General features: G+C 33.5%; 1 protein-coding gene across 1 annotated transcript in view; it reads right to left on the reverse strand.

Annotated features, from left to right (window-relative positions):
* Nucleotides 1–19,364, reverse strand: part of LOC129219112 (tyrosine-protein kinase HTK16-like) — a 79,992-nt gene extending 60,628 nt beyond the window's left edge. Inside the window, exons 1-3 of the mRNA XM_054853432.1 lie at nucleotides 19,229–19,364; nucleotides 17,914–18,072; nucleotides 1,509–1,652 (exon numbers count right to left, since the gene is read on the reverse strand). Coding sequence (XP_054709407.1) covers nucleotides 1,509–1,652; nucleotides 17,914–18,072; nucleotides 19,229–19,364 — 439 coding nt within the window. The remainder of the gene's footprint in view (nucleotides 1–1,508; nucleotides 1,653–17,913; nucleotides 18,073–19,228) is intronic.
* Between the last annotated feature and the right edge of the window lie 669 nt (nucleotides 19,365–20,033).

A 20,033-nucleotide genomic window follows, 5' to 3' on the forward strand; every position in this document is an offset into this window, starting at 1 on the left:
TGATCGAGACCGTACGCCGACTGAATGTAATTTATTTTACGAAGCATGCATGTTCTTCCTCGCTGTGTGTCTGTATGTTGGTTATTTTACATTGCTTGAATGTTCCTCTTGGCGATCCAGGTCATGTAAAATAAGCAAGATTACAGTGAAATAGGTAGCCATTTGCACAAGATTAGACTGTTTGCTCCTTTGTCTCAACTCTTTGTTTTTCAAATAATTAGTGTACTATAATCAAGATTTCAAGAAGAAATTAAAATACTTCAGATTATATTTCAGATTAATTTTGATTATTCCTTCAAAGTAATTACATTTTCATGTTTTTAGTTTAGTTACTTAAATGGTATGTTATATTCAAACTTCATCCTTTTACATCGTATTATCTGCGGATTATACGCCGTCGCGGATTGTACAAAGCTTTTTTTTCCTTCAGGCCGATTTTAGAAAATGCGGATTATAGGCCGCTCGCAGATAATACGCAGGAAAATACGGTATTTAGTAAAGTTGAGGATATACTGGAAATTTTTAATTAAGGTGGAATGCCTATAATTGATGAATTTAACCTCCATCCGTTATTTTCACGTCAGAAATAATGACATTTATAAGGTCTATCATGTAGGTGAAGAATTTTCCATTAATATAGGCCTAGTAGATACATTTTTCAGGATTCTTTTTTTCTTCGTTGCTACAATCTGCACATGTTAAGCATATGAAAACATGTTCACTTCTTTTTTTACATTAATTTACATCCCTGAAATTCGAGTTCACGGAGGTGAGAAGTCATAATAACCACACTAAGTTTTTGAAGCAAAATCTATATTTTTGTTTTTTTTGACAAAAATCTCACAACTTCAACTATGGCTAAAAATAAACAAGGAGGCTCCCTTGTATCATGGAACATAAAATTTGACGTAGTTACTGCCACGTGTTAATGAGGAATGGCAGTTTGTGTTTAGGTAAGGGAGATGAGAATTTATTGTGTGACGTGACTCCTTGTCCTACTAAAACGAACTAAAACACAATATAAAAAAATTAATTATACTTAAACAATTAGTATTTGAGACACTTGCGAAAGGAATAATAAATAAATAAGTATATACTTTTAATTAAACAAGTTATTAAGCAACATAAACAGTCACACAAGGTGTGTGACATGCCACGGAGGTGAGAATTCACATGTTGTGAACCAAAAAACATATTAAAATAAAACTTATTATTAAAAAATTATTGGCAGGTTTAAATAGATATATTTTTATGAAATTAAAAATTATTGTTAAATTAATTGTTCCTTAAAGTTTTTACTGTAAAAGGCGTGTGACAGAAAAGTTACTTTTTGAAGAATAAGATTGTGATTCCATTGATCACACACAAATTCAGATTCTTTATCTTGCCACAGCGGATTGTTACGCCCTAGGCTCTGCTACAAGCAAAATGTAATAAAAAGGAATAATTCTAACGTTCTTTTTAATTAATTAAAATAAATTTCTGAACTGTGCATACTACTTTATTACCTTCCTTTGTAGCACGATGTAGTAGATTTGTTCGCCCATGTCTCCGAGAATCAGGTGGAGGAGGCTGACCTTTGCACATTTCATTTAATTTTGTAGATAAACCTTGAGCATTTTCTTGATAATAAGTTATGAGCATTTCAAGTCCTACAAAATAAACAAATGTATAAACAATAATAAACTACAATTCTTTAGCACTTAACAAAGTTTAGGTATTTTTAAAGGGTTCTTTCACAGGGAATTTTTTAATATAATTTGCAATTTCATAGTAAAATGAAAAACCAAGCAATACCATTTGGTAGAAAAAATTATTGATAAAATTAATACTTTTTCTTTACACAAGAATTTCTCATGCAAAAAAAGAACTATTACCATTTGGATTAAGTGCATCACGCAAGTATGAGAAGAATTTCTCTGTTTTTGGATGCCAAAGTCATTTTGAACATGTCTGTTTCTGTTTTAAACCATAACTATATTAGTTATAAGTACCATAGTTTTTATATATATGGAGTTCAACTCAGTGTAATAATGTTTTATCTAATTTGTTTCTTTTAGATGTTATGGCGATGAATTTTTTTAAAAATACTAGATCAAGGGCGGTTACAAGGGGAGGGTCATGAGGTACCATGACCCCCCTAAACCGCCATCGATATTATCTGTCCGCGTTCTGTTCTAACACTTTATGAATAAAATGTAAGTGATTTCAGTTATCTTTCCAATTCATTAATTTTATTTTTTAAAGTAAGTGTTTGAAATGCTACGTCTTTTCATTGCTTATGAAATTAATTAACAATGTTTATTCCTCATTAGGTGCCTCTTTTGTGTTCTTCTATTCATTTCCTACTATTCCTGGCTGATTTGGTGCTTTTTATTGACACCCAAGCAGTCTGAGATTTTTTTTACACCCAAAACCGTAGGTTCATTTACAGGAGGGGGGGGGGCTTCATTTTTCAGCATGACTTCCCTCCCTCTGAATCTGTAACCACTACTGTACTAGATATGATTGAAAGTTTTTGGAATGTTGAAATGTTTAAACCAATCTTATTTTAACTGATTCCATGAGAATTAAAATCTTTTTATGTTGAACTGCACCTTATCACAAAGCATCAACATAATTTATAGCAAACAATGTAGAAATGAAGGAATAAGAAGAAAGAGAAGGCAAGAAAGGGATTGAGCTTAACTTTAAACAAAACATCAAAATCAAATGGGAAAAAAAATGACTTAAAGGGCTTAAAACGTCCTGTATAGTGAATAAGAGGAGGGCCATTCTTAATTTTGTGTTGAATTTTATGGCCCAAGTAAATGCTTGGAATTCTTAACAAACTACTACCCCTGTTGATCTTTATTATTCGTGTCATTACTGAAAATCGTACTAAATAATGCAGAATTTACTTATTAGCATTCAAAGTACTTTGTTACAAGATACTTTCATTATTTAACCAGATTTTACAAATTTTTATTTTAACTGTTTCCTAAACAAGACCTTAATGTTCATTCTTGAGTAAAACCAATAAAAGATCATTGTATACTTTCTACTTATAAAAAAAATGTAATAACACAATTCTCATTATTTTCCCAATGTTTCAATAACTCCCAGTATTTCAGCCCATCCAGGCTGATACAAGATGAAAGTTTCTGGTTGCTTTAAATTATCTCAAGATTTTTTTTAATACAGATAATGCCAGTAAAAGACCACCAATTACAGCTAGACGTAACGGATGTATTAAAATGAAAATATCAAAACAGTTACAAAAAGTGATTTGTCAAAAATAGTTTAACTGCCTTTAGTCTCCCTTACATGTTTATAATGCAATTTAAATATTAGAATTCTGAAACTTTTCAGTTTGTTCTTTACCCTTCCAATAACTAGTCCCTACTGGAAAAGATAAGTACAAAACTAGATTTTAACATGAATTTACTTTTTAAACAAATTAAAAAGAAAATATCAGCTCAAAATTTCCAAGCACTTCCAGGCAGATGAAAGAAGGTTGATTTGCCTGCATTTCTGCTCTCCCAAAATAATTCCTTTCAAGAGTTTTTCAATGGGCCCAGTTTTTTAGAATTTGAAGATCATTCAGTTTTTACAGGAAGAAAATGTAATATTGAAAAATATATTCATTCTCAAAGACAAACCTTTAAGTAAAAAAAAGAAGAATGATTTTGGTATGAAATTAGTCCAAGTAATCTGGAGCTTTGCTCAGGTCCGCACCAAGCCTGATCGGCGCCGTTGTGCAAATGTCTTTTGAGCGCCTTTATGCTCTGGCGTTCGAGGAAAATACAGTTAACACATGGAGAGAAGTTTTGTAGACAAATATAAAATGGAAAAAAATACGTTTGGTATTGAATTTATACAAAAAATAACGTCTAAATATTTAATTTTGCTATATGGTGTTCGCTTCACTTCTTATCTTGAAATTATTCTGTGTTCAGCAGCTCCTCTGATATGCTAATAATATTTTGGAAAAAGAAAATATTTTGATATCTAAGTTAAAGCCACTTTGTGTGTGTGTGTGTGTGTGTGTGAATATCTATCTAATCTCTGAGTGATGAAAAATTAATAAAACTTTTATGCCTGTCAAAACATGACAACAGGAGCAGTGGTGCAACTAGAAAATAGTTTTAGGGGGGTATAAATTGAAAAAAAAAATCTCTTTTAATAAGAGCGGTCCAAGGGTTCTCCCCGGAAAAATTTTGAAACTTGTAGTTTGAAAAATGCAATTTTAGACGGTCTTTGGTGGTTTAATGGAGAAAAAAGGTAGAAGGGGCTCCGCAGAAATTTATTGAAGTGGATCAAACGTGAATTATTTCAAACGTGACTATAGGCTGTATTTATTGATGTTAGAATAAGGGATGCAACTCTGGGACTCTACCCGATTGTTTTTTTTTTCTTTTTTTTTGAAAGATAGATAGAAATTTTCCTCTAATTTTCTTCCCTCCAATTTTTCGAAATTGAACTTCCAAAAACGCAATTGAAGTAACTTTGGAGTCTTTTACAAGAAAGGAATCCTGGACATGGGTGCAAGTTTGGTGATGTGTTCAAGACGGAAAATATTTTCAGCTCCCCCCCCCCCGCCCGCATGAGGGCTTAAGGAAAAATTTGTATGTATAAATGTTGCAGATTTTAACAATGCCAGTTTTGGAATCTGTTTGATTTAAATTTTAAGCCTTAAAATTGTAATATTTAAGTGTTTTGACATCATAATTCCAAAAAATCTAAAATCCGGCAATAAGGGGGGGGGGGGGTCTGGGAGCTTTCCCCCAGAATTTTTTTCCAAATTGAAGTCTAGAAAACGCTGTGGTAGGCCATTTTGGTAAAGTTCAGGGAAAGGAGGGGTTCAGGAACTCTTACATCAATTATTTCAAACTGATAGTCCCAAAATCACAATATTGGGCAACCTTCACAAAATATTAAAGAAAGAGGGGGGGGGGAGGAGACGCTATGGGCTTTTCCGAAATCGAAGATTTAAAAACGAAATTGTAATTTAAATTTCATAACGTTTATACGCTTTTTGAATGCACTATTGAAGGGATGGATTTCAGGAACCCTTCTTCGGCAATATTTCGAAATTGAAGTTTCAAAAACGCAATTTTAGACGATGTTGGATAATGTAAGGGGTAAAAGCGTTTGCAGCACCCCACGATTAGTTTTTTGCCGATCCTAAACATTTTTGTTGTAGCAATAAAATCGCTTAGGACATAAGATTTTCACTTTTGCAACATAAATCAGTTCTGATTCGAAAGTCTACCCAAGGTAGCGCCAACAAACTAGAAAAGAAGGAAAGGTGGGGGAAGGGTAAGGCCGACTAATGATAATGAACTGTCACCATTCCCCCACAGTCTTCATTTGAAAAAGAATTCTTTTATAAGATAGCAGGTGGTGAAATTAGTAATAAAAAATCGCTTCAGTGAAGTAGATATATTTTTTAAATAAGGTACCCTTTCCAACATTCATTAATTAAAAAAAGAAATAGGGGAACTGAATCCTAACTCCAGGCAGGGTTCCCGAATCGCATCCCTCTTAAGGCACTCAAATATAGCCTAAAGTGGCGCGTTAAATATTTCAGCATCAAAGAATTTTCGGAACAGAACTCCCGAACCCCTTCCTCTGAGTTCACCACAAATGTCCTAAATTTCAATATTTAAGGCTTCACTTTCTAAATTGTTTTGTAGGAATAGCACCCCTCTTACCAATAAACATGACTTATGGCCGCCTAAAAATTTTAATATTTTAATTTCGGAAACTTTTTGAAAAAATCTTCCTACACCCTTCCCCCTTAAGTCATCCAAAGATAGCCCAAAACAAAGCTCTTAAAATTTCAGAAACTAAAATGTTTCGGGCTGGGGGTGCGGAATACCTCCCCCCCTCTCATTGTGTTTACCAAACGCAGTGTAAGTTTTTGTTTAAGATTTATTTTTCTATTGAGAGAGCAACTCCCTTCCATACATCACTAAAGACAACCCAAAGTTTTAAGACTTCAATTTCGAAAATTTTTCGAGAAAGACCCCTGAATTCCCTAACTCTTAACTCACTCAAAAATAGCCAAAATAGCATTTCAATACTTCAGGGAGAGATACCCCCCCCCCCCGAACTCTTTCCTCTAAGTTTATTAAATTTTACTAAAATTTGCGGTTTCCCCTTTTCATCACCGAAGATTTAAGAATTTAAATTCTGAAACGTATTAAGAGAAAGCCTTCGAATTCCCTCTTCTTAAGTCTTCCAAAGATTACCTAAAGCTGAGTTCTGAATACTTCAGCTTTGAATATTTTTTGGGAAAGGAGAACCCCGATCCCCAAGACGGTTCAAAGTTGCGCTTTTAAGACTCCAGTTTCGGAATTTCGCCTAAAGAGAGCCCCCTCCCTCCCTCTTGACATTACCAAAGACAGCCTAAAAGATTTAAGACTTCAATTACAAACAGTTTTCGGGAGAGGGTCGCAAATGCCCTTTAACTTAAGTTATTTAAGTATAGCCTCAAATAGTTTTTAATACATGAGCTACAAAACATTTTCATGTTAGAACACCAAAACCATCTCTCATAAATTCACCAAAGATTGCCTAAATTAGTGTTTTTAAGACTCCAGTCTTCGATTCTTTTTGAAAACCCACTTTTATATCATTAGAGACAGCTTAAAACTTTTTGACTTTTAAATTTTTAAGAGTTTGCACTGGAGAAATATCGAACCACTCCTAGCTTCAAAAATATTTTCAATTCAGTTTTTCGATATTTTTTACTGTAACCCGTGAGTAACCCCCCCCCCCTAGATTGTCCAAGATATCAACGTTTTAAGACCTTAGTATCGTGGGTTAATTTGCAGACAGATTACCCTCTTTGCAAGAGCAGCAATTTTTCGCAAACTCGTGCTGCCGTTATTTTTCTCCTTTCCTTTCTCTCCCTCCCCCCACCCATATTTCCATTCTAGCGAGTGTTCGAATCGATGACATTAGAATTTAATGATTCCTCAAGTCATTGTCAAAAATGCAGGAACGGTTTGCCCATCGGTGTTTCCAACCAGCTAGAAATCCTCCCCCCCCCCCCCCTCGATTATTTCCAAAATTCCCATTTTTATTAAAATCTTCAAAATCTTGATAAGTTTCTGTTTTACCTGGTATGTGGACGCCCTTTACTGTGGCGAAAATATTTCATCTTGTCAGCAATCACTCTCAATCAGTGATGCAGATTCAACTCTTAAGACATTTTAAGAGCGTACATAATTTTCATTTATGCGTGTCAAATTTGCAAAAAAAAAAAAAAAAACACAAATGAAAAAAACGAAAGGATGATCGAAAATAGCATGAGAAAAGGCTAAATTTTCAATTAGAGCCGATTGCTTCGAAAAATTAGGGAGAATAGCGAGCAACTCCTCGGTCTGCAATGCAGCGAGTTGGAAATAAAGCTATATCTAAAAAAAAGTGAAACGGCGCGAGCCGAAAAGTCACTCCTCCAAAAGCACGTTGCAAACAAAACAAGCACATGGCGGAAAACCAAGAGAATGTCGATGTAAATTCGTGGTTATGGAACGGTCCAGTAATATTAAAGCATATTTTTCAAACACTGAATTTTTCTTTTTTCATTCAAAATTAAAAGAAAGTCATTGAATTTCTTTCCGTCCCGACCTCCGTCTCGGAAATTTTGTCAAGACGGAAATCCCTCCTGAGACGGAAGGTCTTGCACCCATGATCCTGGAGTTCTCCCCTGGAAGATTTTTCAAAATTAAAGCCCTAAAAATCTAAGCTGTATTCTATGACATTAGGAGAACAAGGTTCAGAGGCTATTCTAACTTAAATTTTTTGTAAGTCATGTTTGAAAAACCTAATTTTCGATGATATTTAAGGAAAGAGGTTTGGAGGTCCTTGACCGAATATTTTCTGAAATTGAAGTCTTAAAAACGTGATTGTAAGACCATATTTGGTAACATTAGGGCCTGCAATCTTTCAAAATTGAAGCTCTAAAAACGCAATTTTAAGTGATTTTTGAATGGAGTTTCAAGCAATGTTGTTCCGTATCCGCGAACTTTCACAAAATTTGCGAAATTGAAGATCTGGAAATGAAATTTGAGATGCTCTGTAATGCTTTTGGCGGGGCAGAGGAGAGGAGGAGATTTGGCAGAATAGCATTTTGAAAACTTTCTTATTTTCAGGGGAACTAGAAAAAAGAAAAATAATAAGGAAAAAAGAAAACAAATAGAACAGAGGGGGAGTGTATCTGACCAATTACTAGCTACTTGACTAACTTGAAACTATTGAGAATTTTTAACTCAAAGATCTCGTTTTGAAAGAAATTCAAGTTTTACCTAAGCATCATTATTTTTTCCTTATTAAAATCACTTTGTTTTCCTATATATATATATATATATATATATATATATATATATATATATAATACACATTTTGTCCCCCTTTCAATAGTAAATATTTTTGATAAAATTCAACTAAGCAGTCTAGAGGGGTGCGGGCATGGAGTGGTGCAACCAGAGAGGTGTCATGTAGACCCTTACCCCCCCCCCTCCCTGTCTGGTTGCACCATGGAACAGGAGGGTTCTGATTATATTTTTAAATTGAGGGATAATATCGTAGAGGATATTCCACTTTAAAATCTGGAACTGAAACTTGCCGGTAAAAGGAATAATTTTAAAGTACGAGATCATTAAAAAGGCATTGAATTTTATATCTAAAACAAACACATTGTCGAAAGCTCTTTCTTTAATTTAATCCACAAAAGTTGGAGAAAAAGGGGAGGAGGAATTGAGTAATTATGGTCAAGTTGTTACTTTTCGGAAATAAAAAAATAATCTAAATTATTGTCTACAATATATGAATATTATGCACAAGTGAATAATATGCAAATGTGCTTGCCGTATTTTTTAATGTATGATAAACATGATGCCCGAATTATAATACAACGCAAATTTAAAATAATAGCATATCAGAACTGTTTGAACAAAACTTGTCCCCGAGTCAGAAAAAATGAGCGCATGCAAATCAAAAAGAGTTAAACATTTCAACAACTTTGCAGACATTATTTCAACAACTTATGGATGGATCATTAACTCATTGGAAAATTATATTGATTTTTTATATGGGTCAAAAAATTAGAATAATCTATTCAACCAATGTAAATGTTAAAAAGTTTTAAAACGTAGTGAAAAAAATTACATACTCCGTAAGAGATAGCCTGTTATTTGTACGAAGTTTGGTGCATGGATAATTTTACACCGTTTTAAAAGCCTTTTATTGCTGAAAATGAGTCGTCAAGGTGATAAATAAGATAAAACAAAGTTCAGTATTGTATCATTGCTTAAAGTTAGAAAAAAAAATGATCCAACTCAATTCAAAGTAATGTTTTATTATCTACAGTATGTAAGATTTTAAAGGAATATAGAAGGACTAACCAACTAAAAAGTAACTGAAGTAAATGAGACAGAAATATTGTAACAACTGGCAGAGAGGAACCGAAATTAAAGCAAATCGTCCAAAATAATCGTTGAAAAATGCTTCTTGCATCCATAAGTGTTGGAAAGAATCTATATTTATTTTATCCACGCCAACTAAACTTGGATGATTGCATAAACTGCAGTTCCAAATGCGGGTCAATGAAGTAAAACCAAAGAGAAACATGAAGCAGAAACGTACATGACTATCCTGGAGCAAATGGAAACTCGTAAAGCGACAACAAGGTTGAAAAGATATTATATGCAATGATGAATCTTTTTTTGAAATATCTGTGAATGAAAAAGGTGTTCTGGTTTATCAATTTTAAAAGTAAAATGTATGAGAGATCTTGTGTAAGACGTTATCTCAAACTTGAGACATCTTTTATGACATATGAGTGCATGAAGGCTGCAAGAATTGGGCGATTGTATGTATTTTATAATAAAACAATGTGTGACTTTCATTGTTTATCAATAATACTGCATAATACTTCATATGAGCCACAGCAGTGACACATTCAGTGACATGTTATCTTTTGGCAAGATTCTACTCCATGTCACATATCTAAATCGACTAGTTAATTTTAAACCAGAAAGAGGAATTTCAGTATTAAATTGTTCAAGCAACTCTACCGATCACTGTACAATCAAGAATTTGTGGTACTGTCATATCTAAAGAAAACGGTTCAAGACCGAATGCCCGCTAACAAAATTGAACTTGTTGCCGCATTGAAGTGGGTATGGAAACGTTGTCAGTAGCGATGAATGTAAATAAGTGGTTGAATTCGTGTGTAAAAGGATTAAAGCATTGAATCAAGCAAAAATGATGCATTCAAGTATTGATATTGTTTCATTTGAAAATGGTTTTCCCTCTTTAGATGAAAATATTCTTTTTTTTTTTTTTTTTTGACTCAATGTAAACCCACATCACTGTAAACTTTTGGATTATTCTGTCTAATATTATTTTTTAATTAAGTACATTTGAAATGAAACGTACACTTTAAGGTCTAAGAAAGGTGGTACGTCATTTAAATACCTAATATACACTTATATTTGGTTAAAAAAAAAACTTTTTTCCAAAAAGTGTTAAGTATTCTATTACTTTGAATTTGGGTTGTATAACATATTCACCGCAAGAACCAAAATGGGGAATAGCAAATTTCTTGCACTGCTTCGTATGCTCAACCTTGTGAAATTATATACATACCAAAATTACATTCATGGCTCCACATATAAAGAAAAATGCTAATGTATGCATTAATTAGCATTATGTGTTTTCAATGTAAAAGATTGCATTTTTGAATAGCATATTCAGACACAACAAGGCAATATTTTTCCCTTAAAGATAGGCAGCAAGGAGGGCTGCTTGTTTTAATGAGCAGTATAATTTCACCGCTACTTTTATAGATATAATGAAAAGTTCAATTTTATTTATTCGATTGGAGATCCCCCCCCCTCCCCATTTGGAGCATTTTTGATTGGTAGAGCTTTGCGCCTTTTTGACTCTGGCACCCTCGTGCGTCGAACAACCTTGCACATAGGGATGGCGCAGCCTTGGCTTTGGGTCTAAATGCAATTGCACATTTTGCCCTCACTCCACCCCCGCCCCATTGTCTTAGACACTATATCTAGCTCTCCAGACCACTGAATGCTTCTTCTTATTTCTTCCTCCAATGCTCAATGAAAAAGTACAAACAGCAACTGTAGAAATAAACTACAGTAACACTGAATTTTTAGAAAATCGGTTCAAACAATTGCTAGCATAATTTTATTTTTCTTAATCTAAATTATAAAATCTATGAATTAGTCAAGTCAATTTGCTATGAATTAGTTAGTAAGATGAACTAAAATTTACATCAAAAAAAAAATCAATGCATGTTTTTTTTTTTTTTTTTTTTTTTTAAATCTGTAAATTTTGAAATCTCTTTGATTTCTAGTTTTATATATATTACTTTACAAAACTTCAATTTTAAATTCTCTCTGAAGCTGTAAAACTATAAAATATTTGAATATTTTGTGTTCAAACTGTCTACAAGAATAATCTGTCAATCACAACACTTTTTTTTTGGTCCCTAGAGTATTAATATAGACATTAGGGTGTCTCAAGATAAAATGGCGAAAAAAAATTTTTGAAATCGAATATACATACTCTCCAGATTTTTTCCATTTAACCTCAGAAACATAAAAAAAAAATTATTGCAGTGAAATAACGGGAACCCGTGCCAACTTGAGGTCAAAGTTGGACCTGAAATCCTGTACGGCGACTACAGTGGAAGGATTGCTAACTGTATAATTCCTTTCTGCACACAACATCTATTTAAAGCAGAAATTTATAAAAATATTACACTACAAGAAACATTACCACACATATTTTCGTTTCAATGTTCGCTTTTTGCAGTCAGGATAGATCTTCTGGTGCTCTTGAAGGCAACGTAACACAAATTGTTTTTGTTCCTCATCAGCTGTTAGCAAACCATGAAAGTCCTGCATCATTTTTACCGCTCTTTCAACTGCATCGTTTACTGCTCTAAGCAATGAGACCGTCTTTTTCACATCAAGGAATGAAATTGTATTGACCCCATAAAGAGAGACTCTCGTTGCAAAAAATATCAATTTTAAGTCTAGTAAACAATGACTGGCTTTTGGCTAATATGAAATCATCAAGTGTTTTTTCTGCAAAATAATAAAATTACCGGTAACGAATGCACGATATAAAGGAATAATTAATTAAACAACTAGATGAAATCAATGTGCAAAACTTACCATATAATGAACCGCAAAGATCTTCCATCGATGGAATGTATCTTTTCTCATGGGTCGAGAAGTCTTCTCTGCGTAAATTTATCACCATTTTTGATTTTGTTTCTTCTTCTACCTCATCATCAAAAAGAGCTATGACTGCTATTTCGTCAGACAAATACCATAAATAATTACAATGAAATACACCGCCAGCTCAGTCTATTCCAGCCGAGGACTGCAGTTTCGTACTCACCATAATGTAATAAAATACCATAAATGCTGGATGAATTTTTGTAGAACAGCTTTTGAATAATTGGGTCCACATTTTCTTACGCTTTCAAAGATTTCAAAAAACACAAATCTTTGTTGGGTGCTTGGACTGCCAAAATGCATCGAAGCCATGGTTTCACATATATTGTCCCTGCAAACAAGCAGACATCTAAAAATGCTTCACTTTCTTTCGCATCTAATTTTAGTAGTGAAATAAATAGTAATAGTTTTAGGGAGTAATGCACTCGAGCCATCCACTGAGCTTGGTGCATAGCTCCCAGTGGTCTTATTTTAAATTTATTTTCTATTTCTTCACCTAAAAATATGATAGACACTTCTATCAACTCTCGATATTCATCCCTGATCGTAACATTAGTAAGTTCAGCGTGGTAAAAGCCAAGTAAATTTTTAAGTTCGGGTACAGTTCGGAACAACTCCGCAGCTCCTCTATAACACTATTTTAGTGGGATCGCTATTTTTCCAAGACTCTGAGATTTTTGAAGAGTGGAATATCAGGGCTTGTGGATTGCATAATTTTCACTTCGAATACTGCCTTGTCTTTGAGATTCGAATCTAAAACTGCCTTCCAAACAGCCTGTGCCTGTTCTTTTCTTGTAGAATTATCCAGTTTAGGCACAGTAACGAGTTGTTTCTTACATCCATATCAAATAACTACAGGTAAGTGATCTTCTTGTGATTTTTGAGCACGCAAAACAGGTAGCAGTTTCCCATCCTAATGTCAAGTCACTACATCTGGTACCTCGTATTGAAAATCAATTTTTATTCTTTCCGCACGCTCCTTTCTGCTTTTCGGTTTGAATTCTTCGAATTGAAGAATTACTTATCAGAAATTCATCCCAAGTGCGTCAATAGTAGCTTCAAGAATAAACACAGAATCTCACATACTTAACTGACACTTGTCCAATGCAGCAACTAATTTTGGAGTAATAAAATCGTTCCTCATTACCTATTTACTTGTTCCAGGTTCTGATTTACTTGCTCCAGGTTGTGATATACTTGTTCCAGGTTCTGGTATACTTGTTCCAGGTTCTGGTATACTTGTTCCAGGTTCTGATGTACTTGTTCCAGGTTCTGACGTATTTGTTCCAGGTACTGATGTTTCAGGGAAATCTTCTGAATGTATATATTCACTAGAACTGGACGAGGAATCTTCTTGTACTGGTTCATGCAATTCCGAGGATGTTGAAGCAGAATCGTATTTCATGCGCTTATTTTCTTCTTGACAACTCAATGTCGAGCCCTTTCCTCTTTGTCGGCCAGTTTTTTTTATCCACTTCACCTAAGAGACTGCGTCGGCCAGGCTCTCTTTGGAGTTGCTAGAAAATCCTATCTTCCTCTATTTTGATTAACTAAAGTGCATCAGCAAGTGCAATATCGAATAAATTGTTTAAATTACTCACAAATTACTTTTGGCGCTGCCTGAATACTTCTTGTAGTTTCTTTGCATTTTTTTTTGTAAGTCTATTCAAATTTGTTAGTTTATTCACACAATTTGGCACAGATTTGGTGGGAATGCGTGCCTTTTCCCAAAAGATGATACATTCCGTATTAGCGAGATTTGCACTTTCACTGATGGTTAAATTTACTTCTTGAATGTTATAAAGCAAAACTGACAGAACTTGTCCGTTAGAGGGAAGTTTTGAGCCCCTACTGAATTTGATGTCTTACAACTCTTCTTAAAAATATCTCTTTTTCAAACTACGCAATTTCACTACCATGTTTCATTCACTAATAGATTATACTGCGCTCAACTATACTATTTTTTTTGGGACACCCTGACAGACATGTTTGACTGTAGGTGTATATATGTATGTATATATATATATAGAGAGAGAGAGCTGATAGATTTCTCTGGTTTAGTAAGGTGTTGGTCATTACTAAAATATGAGCATGTAAAATAGGGAGGTGGGTCCGGGGGTTCTTCCTTTAAAAATTTTTTTAAATTATAGTTCTACAAAAGCAGTTTTTTGATAATCTTTGGAGATGTTTCAGAAGGAGGAAAGGTTCCAGGACCCTGTAAATTCTCTGAAATTAATGTCTTAAAAATGCAATTAAAGACCATATTTGCTGGTATTAGGAAATGATAGAGCTCAGGAACTGTCCCATATCGATTTTTCGAATCAATTTACCTCCGGCTCCCAATGTTTTGAAACTAAAGTTCCAAAATGCAATTGTAGATTATCTTTGATCACGTTAATCTTTGATGACTCTTTCCCAAACAACAGTTGAATGAGGCCCCAGGAGAGTGTTCTGAGGCCCTCTCCAGAAAAGTTTTCGAAATTGAATCCCTAAAAATGAAATTTTTAGACGTTCGTTAATGATTCTTGGGAGAGAAGTACAAACGTTCAACTTCTCAAAGCTTTCAAAGTTGTTGTTTATAAAACCTAATTCTCGTTGTTCTTCAGTAATGTTAGAAGGAGAAGATTTGAGATCTGCTCAATAGAAATTTTTCAGAGTTGAAGTCTTAAAACCGAAATTTTAGTAAAACCATGATTATGGTAAGGTTAGATACTTAACAAATTTTTAATATTGAAGCTAAAAAACCGACTACTGTACAATTTCCGATGTTTTTTGAAAATGGGGGGGGGGGGATTTGATGACTCTCCAGAAATTTTTTTAAAATTGAAGCCCTGAAAATATAATTTGAGACGCTATGTAACAATTTTGAGGGGATTTGGCAGCATAGGATTTTGGACCTCTTTTTATTTTCAGACACACTAGAAAAGGAAAAAAAAAGGGAATAAAAGAAAAAGCAGCGAGAATATGATAAATAACTACCTTTGTGCTGAAAAGTAAAGTAAGAAATAACAACATCAAAAAAAGCACAAATAGCAGATTACTGCAGACACCTGTTTCGGTGTTACAGGGAACACCTTTTTCAATGCAAAAAGTAATGAGCTTATGGATGAAAAGACATGCGACAAAAGTCAAGAGCTAGATAAGCAAACAGCTTAAAAGATAAAAATAGCGGATAAGTCAAACAGGAATGAGAAAATTATAAACCAATAAAGAACTAATAGGAATGCAAACAAAGGGCAAGAGCTCTCTCAGAGGCACAGTAAAGCGGAAAGAAAGAATTGAAATGGACAAAGATTAAGCCAAAGCTTAAACAGAAAGAAAATGTCAATAATCATGAACAGCAAGAAAGGAAAAGCTGAATGGAAGAAAAAACATCAGAATATGAAATAAAAATAAAAATTTTCTTAAAAGGAAAAACTCAAGATAAATAGAAGAAAAGGGGGGAAAAGTCAACCCATGACAAAAAAGTTAAAAATAAACAAAGCAAGATATATAAAAATGAATGGAAAAATGAAAAAGTATGCAAAATAGAAAAAAAAATTGGATGGGGAAAGGACAGTGTTAAAGATATGGGAGCCAGATGTTGGAAAAATACGGAACTGCTTTAAGATCATTAATTTAATTAGAACTGTTCCATAAAATATGAAAAGATTCCAAAAAGTCAAGATCTGATGAATTGGGGCATTTTTGGATAATCTGATAAGAGTGAAAATCAAAAGAGTGATTCGAATCCCAACAATGTTGAGTAAACTAGACTTATTTGTTGTCTTTTTACATAATTTTGATGCTCTTTCCCCAAAGCAAAATTTTAAAGCACACCATGTCTGTCCAATGTAGGCAAGTTTACAACTACAATTAATTTTATAAATTCCACAACAATTAAGAGGGTGAATAGGATCTTTAAGAGAAAAGAAATAAAGTTTATTAATAGGAGAGAACACCACCAGGAATTGGAAACATTTTAGAATCTTAGCAACCTGATAGCTTACAGACGAAAAGAATGGCAAAACAAACCTCTCTGATGAAGGTTCAGTTAAAAACATTAGTTTGGGATTTATTTGAAAGTTTTTTTATAAATGGAATCTATTAAAGTTAGCCAATAGTCTCTATCGATTGCCACAGCTTTAAGATAATTAAATTCCACTTTAAGTAGTTCCGATAAAGATAAATATTAATAGTGCAATAAACAAAAGAATTGAAAACAGAATATTTTTGATTTGGAGGATGAGACGATAGTCTATGAGGAGGTAAAGAAACAGCAAAAGGTTTGCGATAAACAGTAGTTTTAAAACCAATTTCAATATGAGAAACAGGTGCATCAAGAAATGAAATGCAATTATCCCATTCTTTCTCACAAGAAAACTGAATATGAGGATCAATGGAGTTTAAAATAGATAAAACCTCATCACTCTCAAACTGATTCTGGTTCATTAGAACAAAACAATCATCAACATACCGAAAATAAAATTGAAACTGCAGTTTTTGAAACAGCTTTAACTCAAAATAATGCATGTAAATATCATTAAGAATAGGGCTAAGTGGGTTTCCTATAGCCAGACCATCCAGCATAATATAAAATTTTCCATTAAAAAAAAAGACCATTGCTTAAGACAGGTACGAGTAAGGAAAATTAAATCTTCAATTTACGTATTGGTGAAATGAAATTCAGAAAGTCTTCCATGAAGGCATAACAATGAACCATCGACGGGAACGTTCGTAAATAAAGAATTATCAAAAAAAGTCATAAAAGAATTATTTGGAATGAAACTATGAATTTGTTTAACAACATCAACAGAATTTTTAATAGTAAATAAATTGTGACTCCTACGAGGAGAAAACACAGAGACTAAATATTTTGCAAGTTTATACGAAGCCGTACCAATATTTTAAACAATCGGCCTGAAAGGAATACTAGCTTTATGCACCTTGAGTAAAGCATAAAATCTAGCACAATTAGCAATAGATGAAACAACAGAGTGTTTAACATTTGAAGGAATAGACTGAACAGACTTGACAGCAGATGAAATAGTTTTTAACTCTTTATCATCTTTAGAAATTTCGACATATGGACCAAAAGAAAACAAATCATTAGTTTTATCAACATAAGATGATTTGTCAAGAACAAGAATTTGGCTACCCTTGTCGGCTTTGGTAACAACCAGATCATAATTAAAAACTAAGTCTTTAACAGAACGGCAGAAATGTTTTTAGTAAACCGGTAATCTTTAACCATTGAAATTTTTTAATTTAAAGATTTCTTTTTAAAACAATTAAGATTTTTTTCTCTATTCTTTTTTTTAATGAAAATAACTTTGTTTTTCCAAGGTTTGTTCTTTTTTTCTCTTCAGTAGGAAAAAAAAATTATGAAAAACATTCAACTCTGCACTCTGCAGTGAAATTTCTTATTGGGCCACTGAAAGGTTGTGCAACTTTCAGTCCTTACCAACCATGCTTAAACAAAACGACTGAAGTTCATGAGTACATATAACTAAATCATAGAAATTACAAGTCGTGAAAATATAAAGCTCAACAAACGGACACTCTCCTCTTTTGTTTTTATTATTCATAGGGTCATTTTTATTCAAATTTTTGGAACATTAAATGTTATTTCTTTTTTTATCTATATAAATAATTAAAATCGTAATAATACCATGAACAATAGGTCCATCATCAATGCTAAAAAATGCATCTTCACCATGGCGTCGAATCTGGTAATGAATTGGACTTTTATTATGTATTAAGCTCAGAACATAATCACCGGGTGAAGAAGTACTTTCTCGGATCAAAAATAGACCTTCTGAGCTACCACCTGAAAGAAAAACAAAGCATTATTATAATTTTAATAAAGAATTTGGGCTCTTCTCTGATATGCCCCCCTCTTGGCGAGATTTTAATTTTTCGCTCGATACGAAAATCGCCAATAAGGCGATAACTTGGCAACCCTGGTTTTGCAACTTGAACGCTGGAAAGTAGTTTCTCTAAGTCTGTTTTTGCACGTGTATGTGTTTTAGGAGGTAGGTGCTCATATGTTTCGCTCTTAGGGAGATTTTAAGTTGAATACTCTAAAATAAAGTTTCAATTCAAACTTTATTTTAGAGTATTCTTTTTCTTGTTGTTTTTTAATGTTAATTTAGTTGAATTTTCTATTTTAATTATGAGTTCGGTTTGTGATGTTGTCCAAATGTATCAATTGAAATTTTTGAATGAATCTTCTTTTTCTTTTTCGTCAGGTCGTCCAACGTTTGGACGTACCGGAGTCCTAAATAGATTTTTTATATTTAAACTAATTGAAAATAAAGAGGTTAGGTAAGTGAACATATTTTGAATTATTGTGTTTTTAGTGTGTTTCTGGTAGTTTGTATTTTGGTCTGGTTGGCATTTTTGTAGCACAAAAATGGTGTTAATTTCACATAAAATCTGTGACTTTATTGTATACTGAACGGAGGAGATCTGTGACTTATATCCGACTGTGATGTATATTAAAAGTCGGAGGGATAACGGACCAAGCGGCAGCGAGGTCCTGGCGAGCCCGAGGTCTCATAGTACTTTCGTAATGAGACCGAGGCAGGGGTCTCATTACGAAAGTACTATGAGACCGAGGGCTCGTATCCCGGAGAAACAACGGAAAAAAATTAATGCATTAATTTCATTAAATAATTAATGACATAATTTGAATTTTTCCTGTTGGCGCTAAAAAAGCATCGCTAAGAACGATGTATGACATATGACGTCATACATAGTTTTCTTGGCGACGCTTTTTTGGCGCCAACAGGAAAAAGTCGCCAAGAGGGGGGTATATCAGATTTGTTCCAGAATTTGCCTTTTCTGTTTAAATAAAAACTAATACATTTTAATACAATATCGTAATAACCCGTTTTCAGACAAGATGAATTCATACACATAATCAAGAACTAAATTTAAAATTTTTATATTTTAATTGAAAATGATATCACCATGTCTCTTACCTACATCCAAAATATGTTCAGCTGCATCTCTTGTTATTTTTCCATGAAACCAGGATATACATTCATCCATGGAATTTCTAGAAGCAGACTTATTAAGTGGAGGCAAAGGCTGTGCCTGAGTATCTTCGACATCCATTTTTCATTCATGCAGGAGAGATATGTGCATTTGAGATGATGCATTTGAGAACTGAAAAAGGTACATATATAATTAGATAACTCATGTAATTGAATCCAGTGTTCGAAATTACTGCAAGTCCACTAGTCACAAGACCAATCAACCTTGCCTTGGACCACCATAAAAAATTATCAGTGGTTTGCAAAACCACCAACTGCTGCCTATTTTTAATCACACTTGGGTAAAAAAAATTCAAAGGTCAAAGAGTTGGTTGACTTTTTTTACAATTAATTTCTTTTTCAAATAGCGTTATATAATTTTAAATCACACACCCACATTTTACATAATATTTATCATACTTGGGAAGGACGAGGATTATGCCCTGAAAGTAAGAGAAAATGATCAAATTCAATCCTCAAATTATTAAGGGAGATGGAGGCACATTTGGGCAGGGGAACCCCCGTCCCTCCCTTCCCACATCGACGGCTAAATTTTCTCAAACTCACAAAAAACTGAAAATTATGAAAAAAATTTGCTTCAATGTCGGCACCATTGTTCATTTCCCAGGAAAATTTTAAGCAATTGGCAAAAGAACTTTCCCCGTTATGTCAATCAAGCAGTTTGGTAACTCAAAAGAAATTTATGCTGGATCTGTTTGAATGCTAATTAATACACCTATATGTGGAGGCC

This window comes from Uloborus diversus, chromosome 3, assembly GCF_026930045.1.
Source record: "Uloborus diversus isolate 005 chromosome 3, Udiv.v.3.1, whole genome shotgun sequence".
Lineage (NCBI taxonomy): Eukaryota > Metazoa > Arthropoda > Arachnida > Araneae > Uloboridae > Uloborus > Uloborus diversus.